Source organism: Accipiter gentilis, chromosome 4, assembly GCF_929443795.1.
Source record: "Accipiter gentilis chromosome 4, bAccGen1.1, whole genome shotgun sequence".
NCBI classification, from domain to species: domain Eukaryota; kingdom Metazoa; phylum Chordata; class Aves; order Accipitriformes; family Accipitridae; genus Astur; species Astur gentilis.
The window spans coordinates 24,607,724-24,631,986 of NC_064883.1; the positions used below are offsets into that span (position 1 = coordinate 24,607,724).

Sequence of the window (24,263 nt, forward strand, 5' to 3'; positions counted from 1 at the left end):
TCATTTCTCCAGTGTTCAAAAGACATCAACTTCTTTACCACCCAACCTCAGGAACTGGAAGACCACCAGAATGCTCTTTAATACTTTTCACATGCAATTTCCTCAACATGTATGGGTATATTATTGTACTCCAGTCTTGATAAAAGTCAATCATGTGACCTTAGATCCTATCGTTATGACTTTCTCTTCCTAGCTCAACATTTTTAGTTACTGTACTAGGCTAGAAAAATAAAATCTGTATAGCTGGATCTCCACTTCAAGGCCTCTTTATAACTGTGTGGCAGGGACTCAGACCACACTCCATCCTTCTAATAATACCTGAAAGACCCCGAAGTCCTGAGTAACCAGAATCCCACCTGACTCAGGAAGATGGAGTGATGATCCTGTATCACCAACCCCAAAACCAGAAAATTCAAGTCAGGCCCACTAAAATCCTGAAAACTTTAGTACAGCCTCTTGACTCTCTTTGATTCAGCATGTTATAATGTATGTCATAATCACAGCGTTTCCAGTCTACCGCACTAGAATATGATTTGGCCTCTGCAACATCTATTACTGGATTTCTTATGGCACAATGATCTGTGAGCCCTGTCTAGCTCTGCAGATCAGCCCCACTTGCCAACGACAGATATGTACACCTCAATCTTCCCACTCAATCTTTGTTATCCTCTGGATATCTCTGCTCTTCTTGCAAGTCCAGAGTTCTCCAAGACACTTTGCAGGAATGAAAGGATGTCAAGGACATGGCAAAACCTAAATTAGTTCTTTAACTCTTGGATTGGAGGGGGTATACCTGGGCTTCTTCACAACCTTTTCTTCTTTCCCAAACCTTGTGCTAGACATGAAAAAGACCATGTCCCGTCGAAACTTGGTATAGCCACTACGAGGTGCTTTGGTTTCTCCACTATTTAAAAATTCTTTTAGTACAGTTGAAGTACAGACCATCAAAAACTAAGAGGAGACAGAGAGATTCAATTTTTCTTTGCAGCTATCACAGCTGACTGCTCATTCCAACAATGTGGGAAACAGAATAAAAGGAGACAGAAATGTTTCTCCTGACCAAAGCAAAAAATTGTATGATGGCTGAAGTTTCTCATTAAAGCTACCTCCACTTAAAGCCAAAACTACATTTCTAATGAAAGGAAAAAAAAAAAAAAGAAAAAAAAAAAGAGAGAGATAGAAATACAGACACTTCGTAAATGACAGTACTCCAGGTTTGTTATCTTTAGAGAAAATAGAGCCACCATGACTTGGGTAAATTGACGTCATGAACTTATTTCACTAAAAACAAATATGCCACCGTGCACTGTTGTATCACATATAAAGTCTCTTACTACAATTAAAAGTTTAGACAAAATCTAGAAGCTACTTGGATAAATCCTGGTGTGAAAGTCACTTACATGAATGACAAAAGCACAAGTTTTCCCATAGAATGCCTCCCAAACAAACAATAAATAAACAAACTGCCCAGAAGTGCCTGTTTATAGAAAGAATCACACATCTGTAGTAGGAACAAATTCATCTGGAAGTAAAATTGGAGCAGACCCACAAAGGGCAGAAAAAGGTTTCATAGTTATGCTCTGTGATCTTGCAAAGCTAGAACAGGGTAGATACCTTACAGAAGAATTTTATTTTGAGGTGCCCCGTGCCAACTATGAGACCTCAAAGTTGGCTTTTCTGCTAGGAAACTTATTTGGACAAAGCAACCCTTATGAACTACTGCATTACTCAGAACAATTTAAATTCATTTAGCAATAGCATTTACACTATAAAGCTTAAACCAATCAGTAGAGTAACTTCAATGCTCTTTGGGGGCCCACAGATCCCACAGGAAACACCCTGCTCTAACGTTCATTTTAAAGGGGTCTCTTCCCTCAGAAAAGAGCTCTTGATTTAGCCATGTCAGAGCTATTGTCAAGAACAGAGCAGCATTTGTCTCCCTGTTCTTAATCAGCACACAGAAAATTTAAACCTACTTTATCCCAGAAGTTATTTCTGCAGTTGCCTCACACATCTATATTCTTTCTATTAGATATCCAGACTGTCCCAACCAGAATGAATTCCACTTACTCACAGAAACTAAAGACTCTGAAACCACACACTCTGTAACCATTTCCTGAAGTGGAATTCTTCAAAATCCAATTCTGATTTCTTCTCTGATGAAGAAAGACTTTTTCAAAATTTGATTACCTGCATTCGCCAGTCATGGGAGCAAAAAACAGAAGGAAGTCTGTAGATATTTTTCACTACCTTCCCAAAGTAGATTTCCTAAGTTAAAGGATAAGTACAATTTATTTGGATATACATAGGTTACTTTTGCAGATACCAGAGTTGTTGACACATACTAGTAATGGTTGAATTTTTACACATGCACCTTATTTTCTTTCACGGCCATTGACATTCTCTGTTGGTGTTCTGAGATTAAATGCTGTACCCAATAACACTCCCCCTTAGCCCAGTTCTGGTAAACACCACTGACCCAAATTCAGGATCTCCTATAGCAGTGTCAGTGTTTGCTCAGGTGTCCCTCTGTTGAACTTTGATGAAAAAGATTGTTTAGGAAGAGAAGTGAATGTTCTTTCTTCTGAGAGACAATACTATCAAGGATGCTGAAGAAAGGCCCTGAGAATATTTAGAACAGGTTACAGTGATCAAAGTTAGAAAAATAAATAAATGTAATCTGAAACCATAAGTACAGTCCCAACACAGCAGAACAGGCACACTTTCCTTGAAAAACAGTAATTTGTAACTTATTCAGATGTCTCAGCCAGCACTCTCCTCTGCTTATCAGATTCTTCAAGACTATGAATGCTACAATGCTGTAGCTGAACATGGATAGTCGATTCTGTTGTGGCCTGTGTGCTCCAAGAAAAGGGAACAGACTAAGGGAGTTTCTGAAAAACTTACACAGCTCCAAAGTCTCCCCACGGTTGGTTTCAATCACCTGAAGTCACCAGACAGACACTCATTCCATGCTGTGTTTTCACTTCCAAAGAGTCTGAATTCAAAATTCCAGACCCTGTGAATTTGCATGTCAGCAGATAGTATTTAGAAAGCAGCTATTAATCTGCTGTTGTGTTTCCTATTGTTTGCGCTGAAACATTTTCTTGTTGTATTTCATTTAACATTTCAATCTGTTGGTATTCTTTTATACAGTGTCTGACCGCACTTTGACATTCCTTAAAGTTCTGAATAGTCTCAGCTTGTCATAACTTCCTACGTTATGAGTATCATAAAAATAACAAAGAACTGACCATATAGCATTTGATCCAGAGCATCACAGCCTTATCCCTATATTAAGTAATTTAGAGCTGCCCCACTTCTCACTCTGTCTTTTCCCTACATTAAAAAAACAAACCAACAACCCCAAAACCAAACCATAACTTTAAAGTTGATTTTTAGAGGACATTTACAATACTGTCTATTTGCCTTAGCACCATCTGACAGAGCATGCAGGGATACTTAGTGTGTCAGATGAAAGCCTCCTTGTTTGTTTTTGTTGGCCTGAGGCCATTTGGAAGTTTTCTTATTCACTGAAAGGCAGGGAGGGCAGGGAGAGGCAGAAATGATGGCTGCTTGGATTTAGTTGCCTGTGAAGATCCTACATACTCACTTTTCAGGGAAGATCTACCTTGTTGCAGATGCAGAGTCTATGGCCACTAGGAGTAATAGCCACCCTTACTTCTTCAGTAAATGTTAAATTTGGATTGCTGAGCATTAAGCAACTTTCTGGCCTTAAACACACACAGTTGTAATTGAAAGAAAAAAATATGCTGGTACTAATTATGGTTCCCTGCTAACATTTGTCCCCCCTCCCAACTATTCACAACAAGTTTTTTCAGCTCTGTTATGATACATGTAAGTGTCAGTGCTGAAGAACTAACTATTTAGGTAATACAGATGTTTTTATGTCCTTTCCAACTTCATTACATACTCATCTGCAGACCAAGCTGTACTATTTTTGCTCAATACAGTCTACCTTAGAAATTAAAATATGGCAGATGTAAGGTGAAGCTTCATTTCAGATGTTTCCAGATTCTATTTTCTTTCATCTAGAAAGAACACTTCCACTGAAGTGGATGATAGTGGATCAAAACATTGTGATGAGTATTCTCATGCTTCCATGTTTTGTATAGAAGACTATCCACTGCATTTCAACTTGTTGTGTCTGCATGGTTGCCTCCGAAACATCTAAATGTAAATAACTGTTTGGCTGGTGACAGCTCAGCTAAGTCCCAGGAAGAAAAACTACTGATACTCTCTTCAATAAAATGTGCTTCCATCAAGATTGCTGGTTTAAGGAAGAAATTATTTCTTCAAGTTATTTCTTTCTACCTCCAATTCCTTGTAGTAAAATGAGATTGATAACATTGCCCTACATACCAAATGAGTTTTGACAATCAAGATGTGGAGATAAAGTCCATGCAGACAGAATAAAATTTCTATTATTTTAGTAATGGGACAAATGCTGACTCACTGGTAGACTTTTGATAAAACTAGGAATTGACTCAGGTGTCACTGTTTAAGGCTATTTCATGCAGCAGCAGTTACAAGAGAATTTAAGGCAAATTACATGTTTTAGTTCATTTTTTTATTTTCACTTTAAGCTGCGAGTGTGATCTTCAGCTGTGCTGTGCTGCATTTTGCCCATTCATTAAAATCCACTGAAAATGTGGAAAGTTTTAGAATGGCAGCTATGGACAGATTTATTTATTTTAGAAAGTATGACTGAAAAACATTTATCTGAAAATCACAGCTACAGCAGAATGGTCCACATTTAAAGTAATGCAAATATATTCTGGCAGACAGCAATACGTGTCTATGGGATTTAATTCAAAATGTTCTGAGATAGAAAAGCAAGGTGGATGATCGTTCATTCCACAGTTAAGAGAACAATGTTTATAGCTGTACTCCACATCAAATGTAAAAATCTGAGTGAAGCACCTGAGTACTAAAGAACAGCAGCCAACCTTCTTTGAGTAAGGTGGTATGCAGAATTTGAGTAAAACCTTTTACTTGTTGAACCTCCATGCTCAAGAAAAGTCCTCAAAATAGCAATGAAAATTCTGTCCCGTTCCCTAATTTCCCCATGCTGCTTGTCCATAGTGACAGTAGCCTAGGAAGGTCAGCTTTTTCTATGTTTTTAGGCCCAATTATTCAGCTAATTACAAAAGTGACTACTATTCTGCTTAAAAATTGCCTAATGTTTTTTCTATTTAAACATAGGCATTTAGGCTCCTGTAAATCATATGCAGCTTGAAAGAATTAAAGTTGTATTTGTTTTTTTCAAACTTAATCTGCACTGCTTTTGGCTCCACAGTCTATTTTCCTCTTTCCATTCAGAAGATTTCTTTCTCATATAGTCAAACTCATTATCAAGCTAGAAGTTACATCCTCAGTATCAAGCAAACACTACTTTAACAACTTGATGACTAACCATTGGCAATGAATTCAAGTTTCTTCCTGTAGTTTTTGGCATGTAGCTTCAATTGATAAAATAATGGATTGCCGACATGATTCATATTTCCACTGTAGCTGACATCTCTGCTCCACCTGAAATGCTCAGCAACCTTTACTTTAGAAAGGGTGAGGTCAGACATTCAAATTCAAGGACTCTCAGAACTTTTACACACCTTCAGCTCCTGCTTCTTTTCATCAAAAAAATTTCTAGGAAATTATTTGCCAAGCCCATGTTGCTTCCTTTTCCTGCTTTTTAGTTCCTAAGGTATTAATCACAAGGTGAAGCTTTCCACAGCCTAAGCGGAGTTCAATGAAGAAAGAGGAACAAGGCTGTATCGGAGGCACCAGATGTTGATACCCAGTTACTTTAAACCCAGCAAACAGCCCTCAACTTCCTAAAAGAAGAGCATTAGAAATGGATTTGTACCTGGAAATGGTCACTGTAGACAAAAAACATTAGAAGGTGTATTAGCATTCTGGACAGGTACACTTGACTTGTATAATGGAGTGATTAGGCCTATTGGCATCAGACTGCTCTCTATACAACAAAGTACCGACTTCAATGGTATAATTCAGAAAAACTGTGCATAAATTTTCAAAATTGAAATAAAAAAAGCTTTACTAGGAAAGACTGGGGAGAGAGTAAGGCAGTAAACAAACATTCAAAGGAAGGTAACAATTTTTCTATTACCATGGAGTAGGGAAGAAAGAGCATTTATCAGGGAATTCCTGGGAAGTTCTACTATAGCATTTGCATCAGAATCTGCAAAAAAATATTCAATGTGCAACACAGACTAATTAATTTAAAGGATTTTTAAATTTAAGTTTGAAGGTAAAGAAATACTGCTACACATACACTTGCAATGTATTGTGGGGGTTTGTCTGTTTGTTTTTATAAGAAAAACCTTAGGTTTTGTGTTCTTTTTTTAAAGATTAGGTCATTTTCCTTAAGGAAATTCAGCAGCTCAAGAAATTATGGCTTTAACTTTGTCATATGTTCTAGTACTTACTTTCAAAATGTGTACCTAAAATATTCATTCATTTGCGAGATACTAAGTACAGGAAAGTTCATTCCTAATAAGTACTAATAAATGTACTAGTAAGTAATTATTATTTTCAATAAATATTTTTAATCAGAAGTGTTCTACAGAAATAAAAAAATATAAGGAAAACAACTTACAATCTTCAACTAAAGAAACAGGAAGTGTCTCCTCAGAAAACTTAGTCTAAGATTTTAAACTGAGAACTCCTCTCAAAAGCATTTTGTATGTTTCACAGATTACAGTACATATCTGGTAGAATAAATATAAGGAATTATCCTAACAGTCCTGATATCTATTTTTTATCTAGAACAACAAACTATGGTTACAGATTAAAAATTGTGAAAGTATTGTCAGGGAGCTAACAGGTACCTACACATAACTACTTCCTTTTTATCTCTCTCTTGCACTATAGAAATTTAAGACAGTACTTATGCCAATTATGGTATTCTAACGCATACCCTCCCCCAGCCCAATAAATTAAACTAGAACCGAAAGACTTGACTAAAATTTATAAGATATCATTAAACTATGTGAAAAACTGCCTTCGAGGGAAGGCTTAATTAAAAGGTTTGGTGACTACATTTTTACATTAAAGCCACATGAAACTCACATTGTAGCAAGATCTGAAATTTAATTTATGTGGTGTTTATCTGCCTGAGGTTACCAAAAATTACATCTAACATACCTTGGCAAAAAAGACTGTGAGGTGTGTTTCACTGCCAAGTATCCAAATGGGAAATTTTGGAGATTTCAAATAGGAGCCAACCTAAAAAGGTATAACAAAATCAGAAACACAAAGCAAACCCAGAAAACTCATCTAGTTAGTGATGAATTTAATGACAATTCAGTTAGTGGAGTCCCAACTGCTCTGAAAACTAATATAAAACGTTCAATAAAATGACAAAACCATGTAAAATACTTGGATTCTAATTTTGATCACTGATTCCTGTTTGACTTGGAAAACAACATAGCTTGTGATAATTAACTGACATAAGACATCAGTGAGGTTGTAGTATCAACAATATCCCTTACTTCAACCCAGGAGACATGCTGCAAACACTGCACATGAGTAGGTACTCCTATGCTTAACAATACTATAATCAAATGCTAAATGAGGTAGAAGTCCACTTGACTTATTAGCTGGTTTGGGATAAATCAATTCAGAATTGGCATATATTTAATAAATGGACAGTTAGTTATAGTCAATACACCAATGTACTGCAAACTACATAATCCTTTTTAATCTTGAGCTATGTTAAAGGAATTCAATAGATTGAAAAGAAAGCAAGGAACAACCAAAAAGCCTTCTGAAATTGAGTATTAATGCTGTTTCAAAAGCAGTATCTGTAAAGCACAAAACTTCTCAAATAAAAACTTTAAATCAAGAAATTCTGTGTCACAACACGAAGAAACAATATGGACTAGGTTGCATTTCAGTTACTTTCAGGTGTTCACTGACAGTAACGTTTAGGTCTTCGATATATTATATTTAGAATACATTTACTTAGTAGTTTTACCATTTTTACTTCTGGCTATTTGTTTTAAATGGAAGACAGTAATAGCATAAAAAGAGAACAATAAAACTGCAATATGCACAATAGCAAGCCAGTTTGGGACTTCACAGTTCTATAACCATCTACATAACTTGCATTAAGCATTATTTTAGTAAAAACATAAGCTTCTAACTAGCTATATTAAATTGGTGCAGTAAAGTTCTAATGTAAATAGCATCAAATAACATTTAGTCAATAATATGCATTTAACAATTTTATCATGTATCTGACTTAATATGGTATTATCCTCAGGTTCAATTTGAGCATACTTTGAAAGTTCTTTAATATCTCCAATTGTACACAGTGACGCTTTCAGTAATACTGTCAAAGAAGCCCACAACACGTTAATGAAAGAAAAAATTTTAAATTATGTAGATGTGGTGGGTTGACCCTAGCTGGACACCAGGAGCTCACCAAAGCTGCTCTGTCACTGCCCCTCCTCAGCTGGACAGGGGAGAGGAGATGTAACAAAAGGCTCGTGAGTCAAGATAAGGACAGGAAGAGATCACTCAACCAATTACTGTCACGGACAAAACAGACTGACTTGGGAAAATTAGTTTAGTTTATTACCAATCAAATCCAAGTAGGATCATGAGAAATAAACCCAAATCTTAAAACACCTTCCACCCACCCCTCAATTCTTCCCAGGCACAACTCCACTCCTGATTTTCTCTACATCTTCCCCCCCCAGCGGTGCAGGGAGACAAGGAATGGGGATTGCCGTCAATTCATCACAGGTTTCTGCCCCTCCTTCCTCCTCAGGGGCAGGACTCCTCACACTCTTCTCCTGCTCCAGCGTGGGGTCCCCCCCACGGGAGACAGTCCTCAAAGAACTTCTCCAAAGTGGGTCCTTCCCATGGGCTGCAGTTCTTCACAAACTGCTCCAGTGTGGGTCCCCTCCACGGGCTGCAGTCCTTCAGGAACAGAGTGCTGCAGCATGGGTCACAAGTCCTGCCAGAAAACCTGCTCCAGCGTAAGCTCCTCTGTCCACGGGGCCACAGGTCCTGCGCCAGGAGCCTGCTCCAGTGCAGGCTTCCCACGGGGTCACAGTCTCCTTCGGGAACCCACCTGCTCTGGCGTGGGGTCCTCCACGGGCTGCAGGTGGATATCTGCTCCACCGTGGACCTCCCTGGACTGCAGGGGGACAGCCTGCCTCACCATGGTCTTCACCACCGGCTGCAGGGGAATCTCTGCTCCTGTGCCTGGAGCATCTCCTCCCCCTCCTTCACTGACCTTGGGGTCTGCAGGGCTGTTTCTCTCACATGTTCTCACTCCTCTCTAGTGGCTGCAGTTTCTATTGCGCAATTTTTTCCCCTTCTGAAATAGGTTATCCCAGAGGCACTACCACTGTTGCTGATGGGCTCGGCCTTGGCCAGCGGTGGGCACTGGCTGTCAGACACAGGGGAAGCTTCCAGCAGCTTCTCACAGAAGCCGCTCCTGTAGCCCCCCCGCTACCAAAACCTTGCCATGCAAACCCAATACAGTAGAAAACAGCTTACCTTACAATATCTCAGAGACTCCATCAATGTCAAAAAGCCTACTGTTGCCTGTTTATGTATACCAAGAAGTTCTGTTCAAAACAAAACAGAAAATTTATTCAAGAAAAATCTGCGAAGCCTCTTTTAAGCTATTTTTTTACTTTCAAAATTGGTCAAGTAACAACAGTTTTAAAAGTCATGCAGTTTTAGCAACAATGGCAAATCATCAAGGTATAGTCAAAAAACAATAGCCAACCTTCTGCCTTTGAAATCTGTGGGTCACGTCCTCAGTGGGTGTACTTTAGCATACTACCCCTAAACTCAAGGTTTAATAATTTCCTTCTCTATAAAATAAGAAGAGCCCAAGGGATGGTTTAAAAGTTTGCTTTTCATAGCTTCTTTTCAAAAGTTGTTGGATTTAGTAGATTAAACACTTGTAACTTACACCAAAAGTATTCTCAGAAAAATATGAGAAAAAAACAGCTATCTTGAAGGAGGGAAAACAGTATATATGCATACATGTATTTTTCTTTCCTTCCTCCCTTTTTTTTTTTTTGAGTTCCCTAGCCATATTTCTTTTAATCATTTCACATTCTAAATAATAAAACATAATTCTGCCAATAATAGTTTTGCTACTGGGAAAGAAAGCATTCACTCAGTTTGATTTTCTGTACTGACTTCCACTTAATGTATCATACAGCTCTCAAACACACAGAGCTGTCAGGAATAACTGAAATATTTATGTACTACTGATTGGAAGAACACTTAGAGAGCCTTATTTGAGGCTCTCTAATAAAGAATGAGAAAGTACTTAAAAATTCAAGCTTAGAAACTAGTTATAATCATAAGCATTTGAAGAAGCTCTGGGCTTACATATATATCTTCTCAACAGTGCAAGTACTGTCTACTTGGAAGAGCTCTGCTAGGTCCCCAAACATTGCCTAAACAAAGAGCAGTACGTACCTGATCCTGCAAATACACATGAGAACATACACCGTGATTAATTTAACAAGCCCTGTATTTCCTTTTTTCAGGGAACATTGACTTTTGTATTTGAAAGTTCCCTCTAAAACACTCTCAACTATTTTTTTAACATTGATCATTCACGTACAACAGCATAAAACTATAATGTCTTTATCCATGGGCTAAAGCTTCAGGACCATAGCAAGTGAAAGAAACAGTTCTAAATTTAAAAGATTTCTGACTTCCAGAAATCAACTCTGCATTTCATTGTAACTCACGGCACTAGGCATGGTATGCCATGCTCCCTTCACCAACTTCCAAGTTTACCTCACTGAATTTTGCAACAGCGCAGAACAGTTATTATAGTAATGGTTTAACTTTTTCCTGTAATGTTAAGCAAAAAAACCCCCAACTCCAAAAAACCAAACCCAAAAAACTTACAAACACTAGCTTGTTCACTACCTTTGTGGCCTGGAAGTACAACTCCTTCCTTAGAGTTGTCAGCTATACATATTAAAAGGTTGCCTTTGCAGTGCAGTGTTCTTTGATCTGAAACTGTGCTTTCAAGGATTATCTTCAAACCTGCTTGGAATTAAAACATTTGGGGGTGCATAGATAATACTTTGCAGAACCCTGTTATCTCAGTGGCTTATAGCTGTGTTGCTATAAATTGCCATACGCTGAAACAATTAATCTTTTCTTTGAGCTGAGGGCAAGAGAGCTAGCCCAATTCAAAAAACTAGTGAAGAATCCTTCAAACTAGGGAATAGCTGTTGTTCAGAAATAGCACATTTATATGTGCAATAAAGGGAAACAAATGGCAGAAGTAAGCAATAGTACATTAAAGAAATAATTTTAACACATCACATGTATTTCTTTAAAATCATTAACAACAATCAATGTAAAGTTCAGTCTGCTAAACAAAGGCTTCAGATTTAGAAGCTGATCCTTGGAACAGAATAGTAAAGTAACATATAAATAATACTTACTATTCAGAAAATTATTCAGAAAAAAAAAATCAGATAATTAAGTATTTTATTCCCCTGACAGATAACTAGATAAGAACTCTGACTGATAACTAGAGAGAGCTGGGATCCTGGCTACGACAGTAGCCACAGAGTGTGAATATCCTGAAAAGCTAGTAGTCAAGCTACACTGATTGTGTATCTGAAAGCTATTAGGTTAACTTTAGCCTGTAGTAACTGTGTACCAATGCCTCCTTCAGAATTAGTCAACAGAGAAGACAGACACAAAAGCAAAAATCACTCACAGATGACTTACAAGGAAACAAACAGACACTAGCTGCCCTAAATCAAAGTTCATCCCTGTGAATACCCTCACCCCAGAGGAAGAAAAAAAAAACACCTGGATGAGATCTGGTAACACCAAAGATCGTCTAAGAAAATCAGTATGTATGCCTCTGGTCTGAAAGTTTGTTTCTCCTTTTTTGAAAAGCACTTTTGCAAAGTATTCAAATTTCTAAAAAGAGAGAAAACTGGAGCGTTTACAAAACAAATCAGGCCCAGACTAAGGATGGTTTTTAAACATAAGGACAGTTACCAACTGTATCAGAATACCGCCACCTAGTGACAACATGAAACACCACGAATTCTTGGCGCTACTTGGAAAATGCAATTACAGCATTATTTGTATACTAAATTACTACACTTCACGTAAGAATGACAGTCTTTAAAAAAGGCAACAACAACAACAATCTACCTCCCTGTATCTTCCTACTGTGGATTGCTGTGGCAAGACAAGAGATTAGAATAAGAAGAAAGGTTTAAAGGGGAATATGTACATAGTCAAGGAAGAGGGATCATTTCACTGGTATTTGTACCAGTGGTGGCCAAGAACAATTCCAGTTAATAACTCCTACCCTATTTGGAAAATATGCAATACTGTAGGAGTCAGAGCTCTGAGTATAATCTGCAAACTACCTGGTAATTCCTCAAGTTTGTAATTCAGTATGTTCTTTGTCACTGATAAAATCACTGACAGTACCTTTAAAAGGGTTTTAAAATTATTTTAAAGATTTACTTATTAATTAAAAATTGCTTATCTAAACAGTTGAACAAGATGTAAATGGCTTTACATAACTTCTGAATAAAACCGTAAGGCAAGTGCCATTTTGAAAATTCAATTTAGTAAATGTGTTTACTTATGATAACAGCATCACCTATCTAGCACTTTTCCTGTTCCTGCATTGCGGCTGAATCTTCTCACTCTTGCTTCATTGCTGCATCTGCAAATACGCCATGAACCACATCCATCTATTGCTTTCTGCAGTTCCTTAGCACCACCTTTCCCCCCATGCTCAGGGATACCTTTCCACGCCCCAGTTTCGGAACTTCACCTACTGATTACACCTAATTACAGAAGCACCCAAAATCTCTTCCCATTATGTTTACACATGGAAAAATCAAGCAGCACTGGCAATCAACTCTGTACAATATTAATGTCAAACCTTCCAACTTGTAGTCACTTGACCAGAGGAATTTAAGGCAAGTGAGCAGTAACCAAACCAGAAAAACATACCTAAAGCCAACTTCAGAAAATAGTCAGCAAACACATTCAGTTCTTGTTATTTTGACACCTGCAGCCCTTCTACATGAGAAACTCATCGCATTGGCAGAAAGGAAGCTGAAGGCTACAGCCAAAGAGAGTCAAAATGCAGCAGAAATGATTGAAGGAGAAAAGAAAAGATGACAAAAAGGATTGACAGATAAAGGAAACGTGACAATATCCAAAATTCAGTCTTGCCTAAGAAGCTGTGAACAGTACAGGCTAGTAGACCACACAAATTACTTTGTAACAGATACTTATTACAGAATGAAGACAGTGAATAAGCTGGTTTTGACTATAATTATCCCAAAGACTTGAAGAAAACGGAAGGCTCCTGACAGCAGTCAAATCCAATTATTTGACTGGTGAAAAACTAACAAGACACATAATACCAGATTCTTAAGATATACTAAAGATTATTTTCCGCTCCTCCTCTCCCCCCAAAAAGAGACAGATGTTTCTATGGGAGTTCTGGTTCTGGATTTTTAGGGCAGAATTTACTGAGAACCTAAATGTGGATTATCACTGTGTGCAAAGAGAGTTCAGTATTCCCAGAAAAGAAAAAAATCCAACTTGGATAACTAATGAATAAGGTCTACCAGAAAGATAATCTGAAAGACAAATGACAGAATTAATTGCAAGATTTCAAAAAAAGTTATATTAAATTGTAGAACAGCAAATTATCCCAATGTAAAGGAAAGCTGCAAGAACAATTCAGATTGCTTGATCACAATCTAACAATTCAGATTGATAAATCATAATTTAAAAATCAAAAAGAGAAAATTAAAAATACTGAAGAGAACATACAGATAAAACTAGGAAGGTTAATTACAACAAATTTCAGTTAGAAAGAGGGGATATAAATGACAAAAACATTCTGTACATGCAGCATGAATCAGGGTAGGAATTGACCGATAAAACACAAAATTAAATGATACAAAGAAAATACAAGTATTCAAAGCCATCTTTGCTTTAATTCACAAAAAGGTAAATGATGTCGTATACCCAATATTAACAATGAGATAATGGTGTCAGGTGTAAAAAAAGAATAAAATTGGCTAAAAACCTGTGAATAAGACAGATGTGTTCAAGTTTGCAGATCCTAATGAAATTCATTATTTAACACTTAAGTAGCTAGACAAAATAAGTCTCTGAACCATTAACGATTACCTTACATATCAAAAATAAAGGAGGTGTCAGGAGACTAGAAAAGGGAAAACAGGGTACTAAACCGAACAAAACCAACAACAAAAGCTAGAGGAAAAACCCAGGAGAAAAGATGACTTTAACCTCCAAAGGGTCTTGAAACAAATTACTAATCAATTTGCATACACTAGGAAGGACAAAAAAATAATAATAATAAAAAAAAAATCGTCCAATAGAGGCTCAACAATAATAGACTACAATAATTGAATCTAGATGCCCTGATAAAAAGTCTACCAAATAGGGGTGAGAAGAGTTAGATACAATAGCCAAATGACATTCTGAGAAGTCTGATGCTGAAGTACAGCCTGTATAGAATCACAATCAAGTGGAAGGTTAAAAAGCCTCAAAGGAGATTAAACTACTTGTTCATTTTCAAACCAGAGCATTTTGAATCAGGTCTTGAACCTCAGTTCAAGTCAGTATTTGCAGTGATTATTTAGATGATGGAAAATCCTTGTAGAAAACATGCTGATGAACCCGAGATGGACTTTGCAGCAGTGGGAGAGAGGATGTGAACACTTCAGAATTCAAAGTGCTCCTGCTTTCAGATCATCTTCTCTAAGATGAAATGCAAAACCCACAAAAGCCCCCTAATCACCTTGGTGGCCCTCTACTGGCTTCACTCTGCTATGTCAATGTCTTTCCTGTACTGGGGAGCCCAAAACTGGACACACCACTCCAGAGGTGGTCCCACAAGTGCCATATAGAGGGAAAGAACAATCACTTCCCTCCACCTGCTGGCTATCCTCCTCCTAATGTAGCCCAAGATGCAGCTGGCCTTCTTTGTCAGAAGGACACACTGATTATTCATGCAACTCACTGCCCACAAGGACCTCAGGTCCTTTTCTACAAATCTGCTTCCTAGCCAGTCAGTGCTGCCCTGTGCTATTGCACAGGCTTATTCCAGCCCAGATGGAGGACTTTGGTGAATTTCATGAGATTCCTATCATCCCAATTCTCTAGCCTGATGTGGCTGCTCTGAATAGTGGCCCTGTCTTCAGTGTATTGACCAACCTTCCCAACTTGCAGAGACCGCACTCCCTTCCATCATCCCGGCCATCAGGTACCTTATAATTTCAACCTGTAGCTGACAATCCTGTATTCACTGATAATTAACATCAACAATTTTTGTGCAAGTATGTTTTATTTCCATTTGAGGTCTGCTTAAATCCAAGGACAGTAAACAAGGAGACTATCAAAACAGGAATAGAGCATACTCCAAATCTGTAGGTTAGCATCTCAGAGTGCATAAAAATTATGAACAAGCATAAACTATAAACAACTTACTCATTCCTGAACATTCTCTGTCTCCATCCCACACATTAGAAACAGCATGCCCCGTCAACAGGAGGTTAATCAAACTTTGGCTACATAACAGAAAGAAATAAACTATTAACAGGAACTTAGAATTTATTTCTGAAAAAGTGGTTCTCTCTAACAAATGAAAAAAATTATTCTATTACGCAAACAGTTAAGCAGACATTCTCTATGTTCCTTTAATTAGCGTGTATTTGTAATTCAGCGACGCTAATATGATCTCCGCTCTTTCAACCAACTTGATATAAAAATGTAGCACTGAATTTGAGAATTATTCCTTTGAAAATTCAGCAATAACAGAAGCATTTCCTCAGAACTGATGCACTAAATCAAGTAAGCAGTGACAAAGACACACTATGTTAAGTGTTGCTTTTAGCTATTATAAAGTTGTAATTGGATCTTTGTCGTAATCTCAATAATTTCCTAAAAGAATGATCAGTTACAGAAACAAAAAATTAGCCCACTAATCTATTTTATGTGGTAACAACCATATTTTGCAGCTTACCTTCCATGACCGTAAACAGGATCTATCAATGGCTCAGTTGCATCTTCAATTTCATTTTTGATGTTTTCAATACCCTGCATAAAAATTACAAACATTTTTGCTCTCTTAAGGAATGAATTGCAACATTTATAACAACAGAATGCAATAGTAAAACATTAGGTTGATATTCTTAGATTAATTGATACCTAAACACGCTCCTCTCTCTTGATAAGAGATATTAGGGATATACAAGGAAGGATGTTTCCAAAATCTGTAATATTCACAGATCAGAAGGCAAAAAAAAAAAAACCACAAAACAAAACAAAAAAACCCCAAAAAAACCCCCCGAGTTTTTCAAGTTTTTATCCTGGAAATGTACTGCAACATGAACGAAGATACCATTCTATCCATTCATCTACACTTTACTTAGTTTAATAGTTTAGTGTTCACCTTTTACAGAAAAAGGCTTACATGATCAAACTTTCTCTTAACGAAGAAACAAAACACACAGACACAAAAACCCATCAAACAACCCACAAACCTTTGTCAGTATTACAGAATACAGGAAGAGCAATACTCCAAATCTGTTTGTCCACACTGAATATTGATCCCAAACTGCATCCTTCAGTTCAGGGAAGCTTTTGAATGCTTGTTTGCTAAATAGAAAAAAAAACAACAACAGAAAAGGAGACTGTATTTAGATGAAGCATTAGAATAGTGTCACAAAGCAGAAACAAGAAGTACTAATACCTAACATGAATATGTCCAAGTAAAAGCAGAGTAAATCTGGTATTATATACAGAATGACACAGCAGCTGTTGTTGAGTTACTGTAACTGCCATAGAGTCATCAGTATTTACCCATCAGAAGAAGATAAATAATTTTGGAGCAATGTGCAAAAATAAACAGTTTGTATATGCAAACACTAACCATAAAGTTACATACCCTTCTGAAAGAGCTGAGTGGCTTGAACCAGTAATTCTACAAAATACTGTTACTGAAATTGCGAATAGACTGTATGTCACCAAAATAATGTTTGCGTTATAGAGTGTTCTGAAAGACAGTCAGTCCATGAACAGTGGAGGAAAAAAACCTTCCACTTAACCAGGTAAGACTATCTTTCAGGCTTTCAAAGTCATTATTACATTTCCCATGAGAATCTGATTTTGTTAGACTCTAGCTTTGGGAAAAGCAAACTGTTCAAAACCATGAGTGGTACACTAACATTTGGGAGATTAGCTGGTTGTATAATAGGGTTGCTGCCTGGATGATAAGGTAACACCAGGTGATCATGTTTAGAAAGAAAAAAAGTAAAATAAAACCAGAGAAAATTAAGAGATCCATCAGGATTCCAGTGCAGTATTACACTTTCTATTTCTTGGGATATTTAGAGCTAAATACTGCTTTTCAGAACATGAACATTAGTTTTTATTAAGTAATTCAAACTACATCACACACTCTGCTTATCTTCCACAAACTTAGGTGTATTACTTTCTTTTTGATTTCTTGCACACTTTTAGTAAGTCTTGTTTAAAACAGAAACAAACATCTGCAAAAATATATCCATAGATGGGTTTACTCTGGCTAACTCTTGTGATTTTTAAACCACCTTTCATTATCAACAGACTATACATGGCATACAAGGTATGCAAGAAAAAGTCAGTTCTGAAATCCATCACTCAATTTGCTTGAAAGGCATATGCCAGAGCACTGATTTCCAGTGAGAAAGACTCGGAGGGAGGCGGGGGGAGGGCAGGAAATTAGTGTTTTGATTAGATAAGGTTACAAAGATTTTATATTCTCCTCTTTCTTCTTTCCTCATATGACAATGGGTTTAAAGAAAAAAACCTATAATTACTAATGATATAATAAGCAGTAGTTATTTCAGTTCTAATTAGCAACATTTTCCATCTCAAGTGTTTTTTGAAATTCTGTTGCTCTTTATTTCATCTTTGGGGATTTCTTTGTAGAATGATTACTACTCTGCACTGCGAAAATAAAAGGCTGTTATGTTTAAAGATAAACTCAATAGAACTGTAAACTGCATATTTACACCCTGAAAAGAGAACAGTGTTCAAAGTATGAAACAAAAATCAGCCTTCTATATGAAACGGTTTTATAAATGTTTCTTACATTGTCTCAAATCAGGTAAAATACTAGATGACAATTTTTTCTCAGTATATAGATCAAGTATTTCAGGTAGAATCACCTCTGAAGACTATGTATAAATACTGATGATTAACATCTTTAACTTAAGTATGAATCTTAATTCGCTGTGTTCATATACTTGAAATGCACAAGTTATTTGGCCAATTTAGCACATTACATTGCTCCAGTTTTATTTTAAAGCCTGATGCTTATGGTCAAAATGATATTCCATTTTAAATGGTAAAATGCAAAGAAAAACCACCAAAACCCCCAAACCAAAACTTGAAATCCAAGTTTAACCTGATGCATAACACACACAAAGTTCCTCAAGATACCCCTTTCAGGGCTGTGAATTTTAGCGTAACTTCAAAATATTGTATTTTAAATGTTCCAACATATTACTTACTGAATTAATGCATGAAATCGCTCAAAGCCAAGCTCTTCGACAGCCAAGGCAGCTATACACAAGAGACACTTTTCAGCACTACACATGGCAAAAAAATGACACAAGATACACACAGCAAGCTAGTATACTTTTAAGCTTTAATTATATTTTTAATTTTTAATCCTCCCTTGACATTTAAGTTTTTTAACTGATTAGTATAAACTAATTTACCACAACATTAAGATTCCACCATACAAATTAGCAAGAACATTTCTATTTGGATTAATCAATTTATTAAAAGCACAGGGCCACTGGAGTGTGTAGCCTTGAAAATATTTGTCAAATATTAAGCTGTTGATTTTGTACAAAACATGGCTGTCACAAGTCATCAAGCATATGCATACTATAGGTATAATTTTGCAGATAAACAAGAAGTATTATTTCCTAGAAAAGCAAGCATGATTATTTGGATCATTTTATCAATGTAGGTAAGCTGTATTTTTTCTTCAAATATACATTTCTGTTACTGAAATTTTGTGGGGTTTTTTTTCCCCTTTTAATGCTTATTTATTACAAACGAGTAGAATTATTCTACATAGTGTTACGTGTCCTGTTTTTAAATAAATTTTCATTGTTTTCCTTTAATAATGGATAAATAGCCTTTCAAATAAGCGTCGTGTCCAAGACAGAAAAAAAATACAGCATTAGTGTCTTCCCAAGTTCAATACAGGCTTTATACCTTTGCTCCCCTCACAACATTTCCAAACCGAGATGAAATAAACTTTTAAAATCAAATTTTCTTTTACCAACAGGAACTTATACTCACCAGTTGTGTAATTATCAAATTCTATAGGCATTCAAATATTAAGACTGTAGCAGTCTTTAGTGCCCTCTATGTCTATAAGGACTTTATCTTCCTGCTAGTAGAATAATATACAAAACAGATAGATCTGAAAGGCCACAGTGCTGAATATTTAAATAATGTCTGATTATCTAGCTACTGAATTTGACTGCATACAATTCATTAAAGACCTGAAGCCATTAGGGCTAATACTACTGATCAATCCTTCCCACAAGAATTCCAGAAAGGGCTTTTTATGCCCTTTATGATTGTATCTTAAAGGATGCACTTAATTTGCCTATGTGCAAATACAACTTATTCTCCAGCAATAGAATGCTTTCATTTTCTACTTCAGAAATAAGGCAGCAGTAGGGTTAAGAGTGTTAGTTTTTGCCTTTGAAAACCTACAAGGAATTGCTAAAATTAGGTTACCAAGAGCAAAACTAGACTTGAGAAAATGTATTTTTAAGACATTTTTAAAAATATGAAACAATGAATCTAAAATGCAGAAAACGCTACAGGAACTAACACTGCTCCAAGAACATATGCTTTTGTAAGCAGAAAGTTAGAGGGACTAAATCATATAAAGCAATCTTTGAACCTGGGAACTTGCACTACTACAGCCAACGCATGGCCAACAACAAGTCACTTGTATACACCACAAAAGCAGATGAAAAATGCTATTGCATTCAGTAAGTGTGCTCGAATCCACCTTTTGTTCACACAGCAGGATGATAGGCAGTTTCATTCTGTTACTACTGAACAGAGTGAAATGGTAAGAGAACTACTATTTGAAACAAAGGGAAAGAAGTAGAAATCCTAAAGAGAAGTGTAGCTATACATAACTCAAACAAGGTTAAATAAAGACAGTGCTTAGTGGAGAGGAAAAGAATGAACAGCAATAGAACGTGAGCTGTATGAGAAATACAATTGTATAGAAACTCTTTAAAACGATACTGTCATGCTGTGTCTAATCATATTTCATGGGTTTATTATAAATATATCCCCTTAATCAATTCCCAAATATCAGTAGCCTGCCACATGGAATTGTACCTGTAATACTCCCCCGCACACATAACTCATCTCTTCAAGTCCTACCAACTATGACAATGCCTGTTTCTATTTTCATTGATTACAGCAACAAAGCAAGAAATAAATTTATTCCTTCGCACTAGCAGTAACAGAGCTCTGCATTTTTAACAATACCTTCTCTCCACATCTTTGTCCCAAGCCTAACCAGACAAGAAGCTGGTCTATAGTTAAATAGTAGGACAGAAAGGAAAAAAACACCCACCACCTAACAAATGTATCTTAAATCAGGAACTGTACTGCATTATACATATAAGGTAAAATACTGTTTGAACTGTAGAGTACGTACAAGAAGTACATCCAGTGTCTAGCAGGGAACATAGAATATGAACAATGAAGGAGATTAACGCTGCTCATGACAAAAGCACACTGTTCATGGTAAATGTAACCTGCTCTTCCTAAGCACATTCTATGGTATTAAGGACAAGTCAGGCAGAACTTGTAGACTTAGTACAGAAATATGAAAAATGTAGATATATAATAGAACAGATTAGTTCATCAAATGTCAGTGTTGCAAGTAATTATTAATTGAATGCGTCTTTTTAAAAAGAGTTTCTGCTGAACATTTTCTACAGTTAAAAGTTCTTTAGAATAAGGCCATATATTAATAAACAGGACAGTAAAAGCCTATTGATAACTAGGTTCTGCTTCACTTTTTCTTCAAAGGAAACTTCATGATATGAGCAAGAGCTTCAGAGACAACTGGAAAACCCACAGAAATTAGAAGTTTCAGAGTTACAACTGCCTTATTATTATATTGCAAAGGAAGATTCTCTTTTTTTTTTTTTTTAAAAAAAAAAAACCAAAACACAAAAGTTGTAGATACCACTGTCTGTATAACACTTTTTCTTAATAAAAAACCCTGCTCACTTTGGAACTCTTACGTGGTGACCTTCTGTTTTTTCAATTGAGTAACATTTTAATTATTATTGTTTAAGCCCTCTAAAGCACATGGAGCATTTTATAGAAGCAGATGAAGATGGTTTGTAACATAAAGAGCTCCAGCAGTACTAATTGCTATAGCTAGCTGCGCACGTATGTATCTACTTGTACAATTCTTACTTTGTAGTTATGTCACAAACTGCCGAATAACATATTCCTTCCATCAAAAGATGGCACCTTTATAAGCATGTCCTCATGTGTGAAGAGTTTTTCATACTTCTTAAGGGACACATTGGGAACAAAAACTAAAAGAAAAAGAAGCTTATCTTTTAACATGTTAGATTATCTCCTATTAAAAGATTAATAAATACACATCTCAATGATCATGTGTGCACAGACAAACTTTCCATGTCACTGGCTCTGCAGCAGTTAGATATGACTGGATGCCATATCTTAGTGCAACAGATGTTCACTAGATCCTTGATGTCAGTAACTAATGAAGGAATCAAGACATTTGCAAAAACCATGTAACTGAAAAATTCTAATCTACAAAAAAGTTCTGTTAATCTACTAGAAGGTAATTTGATTAAGCTGTTTTGGTGCTGCATAGAATCTAACAAAGGGGAAAAGCCTATTTCTCCATAACAGGGGATCCAGTATGTTTTACAACAGATAAAGCTTTGCAGAATTTCCTACAAAAGCTCTTCTCAAATAAAGCAACAAGCGACAAATTAAAATATTCCTCCAGTGTTAGGAAGCATGTAGATTTTTCCAAATTAAATACATATCAGGTCCCAATAAATTACAAAATAAAATTGAAAAGGTTATGGAAATTGCTCAAATTCAAGAGAAACACGTATGTTAGAACTCCAGTGATGGATGGCATATTCCTTTCAACAAAAAGGATCAATGCCTCTAATTACAACAGACAAAAATCCGTCCGTTGATAATGGCATCACAAAGGCAAAACCCCCATCTGCGTCATAATAAAAAGCAGTGGCACTTCAAAAACAATGTAATACTTCACTAAGTGATGGGTAATTTAGTATAGAAATACATCTTACAAGGTTGTTCCTCTTGACGACTAGATTCTGCAGGACTTTCAGAAATACTAGCAGTTTCTTCAGTTGTTTTTCCTCTTATCCACGTTGCCAGAGAGTACGACTCAGAATTATCAGAGCAAGCCATTTCCAAAATATCACATAATGTATGACAGAGAAGGTTCTTCTGCTCCTCTTCTGAAAGATCAGAAACCTACATGAGCTCAATTGTTGCTAATCAGTGTTTTATATAAGCTACTAGTATCTTTTTTATACAATGTTATCTAAATAATTGAATTTATTACTTTTACCTTATTAATTATTAATGTTAATTGCTGTTTCACTATACTGGACCAAACAATTATTAAGTTGTCTTCAGAAAATGTTTTTTTTAATATGATTTCTAATCCATTCCCTTTCCTAATAATAGATTTCAATCAAATATTTATAGAACACAGAAGTACTATGGACAGGGACAGACATCACAAATGGAAGTTGAGACACACATAGCATACATACTGTATGGCTCATAAAATGGCATGGGAGCACACTTAAACAAAGTGTAAAATATTTTAAATTCTTTGTACTAGGACATGCTTTACAAATAATTAAAACAGAAAAAATAAAGAGAAAAAAAAGAGCTCACAGTACCTGGACAGTCTCTCCAAGTAGACTTTTCACTGGTAAAAAGCCTCTTCAAAAGGAATGCCTTTGTTATCAAAGCATAAAATAATATTAAAATACAACACAACACCAACTTTTACATTATGTCACAAGCTCTATACCAAAGCATTTTTGCATGTTATTAGAAGGGTTCCAAGCTGCTCATCATTCAGTAAGAGACCCTGAGCCTGCATTGCTTACTGATTTTTCCCATCCAAACTAACTACAAATGTGGTCTCACAACTACGTTCAATATTATCGAGTTTGAACCTCAAGTACACTTCAAATACACAAAGTGCGTATTTACATAAACATCTCCAGACTTACAGGACTGCAGTAATGGAGGCACAAGTATTTTTGCAATGTAACTGATGAGTAGTACAAGAAAACTCTAGTCACTCAGAGAAACCCCTTTAGTAGTTAAAAAGCCCATCTCTTTTATCCATTGCAAGTCATAATTTGCAGATCAGGTTAAAGAAAATCTATGCATCTCCATATCCCTCGTTTGCTTTCCATCAATACTAATGTTACAATTTAAAAAAAAAAAAAGAAAAAAAATATGCTCTGAGTTACAGAGAAGGAACAATGAAAGAACAAATTTTGGGAAGCAGACTTTTGGTCTTTCTAATTACTCTATAAGATGCTGTTTCAGGTATTTGCAGCACCTTAAAAACAGCTGCTTCAACTTTCACTTCTTCCCTGACAGACTCACCCTGTTCTCCCATCACAGATCTTTCACACACCTTTTTTAGTAATTCACAGCAGCAGTAGGCACTGCAAGATCTGTCTGATCCCTTCTTCCTTCCCTAGGTGGAACTCAGCTCACTTTTAAACATGCTTTAACTACTTAATTTCAATGAAATTGAACTACATATAAATCTGGAAGAACACTGTCTACAAGAACATTCGATACGGTAAAGACTTGGCACTGCCTTTAAGGAGCCAGCTGGTCCTATTCTTTACTCTCTCCACTCTCCCCCAAATAAAAGACTTGTATTTCTAACATCAGAGACTAGACACTACACCTGGTTTTAAGACCACAGAACTAGACAGAGCCATGTTACGGAGTGCAATTCATAATAAAATATTTTTCTATTGATTGTTTACAACCTAAACAAGTGGTGCTCCTTCCTGTGCTAGAAGTCT

At 36.3% G+C, this 24,263-nt stretch overlaps 1 protein-coding gene across 3 annotated transcripts in view; it reads right to left on the minus strand.

Moving 5' to 3' along the window:
• The window catches only part of MINDY3 (MINDY lysine 48 deubiquitinase 3), a 59,918-nt gene that overhangs the window by 25,248 nt on the left and 10,407 nt on the right, over positions 1–24,263 (minus strand). For 2 of the 3 annotated variants that reach the window (XM_049798494.1, XM_049798497.1), the window contains exons 3-10: positions 23,106–23,163; positions 22,479–22,652; positions 18,624–18,675; positions 16,611–16,725; positions 16,091–16,164; positions 15,556–15,635; positions 9,556–9,626; positions 7,189–7,269 (exon numbers count right to left, since the gene is read on the minus strand). In XM_049798494.1, coding sequence (XP_049654451.1) covers positions 7,189–7,269; positions 9,556–9,626; positions 15,556–15,635; positions 16,091–16,164; positions 16,611–16,725; positions 18,624–18,675; positions 22,479–22,652; positions 23,106–23,163 — 705 coding nt within the window. The remainder of the gene's footprint in view (positions 1–7,188; positions 7,270–9,555; positions 9,627–15,555; positions 15,636–16,090; positions 16,165–16,610; positions 16,726–18,623; positions 18,676–22,478; positions 22,653–23,105; positions 23,164–24,263) is intronic. The other variant, XM_049798496.1, reaches the window with a different exon arrangement.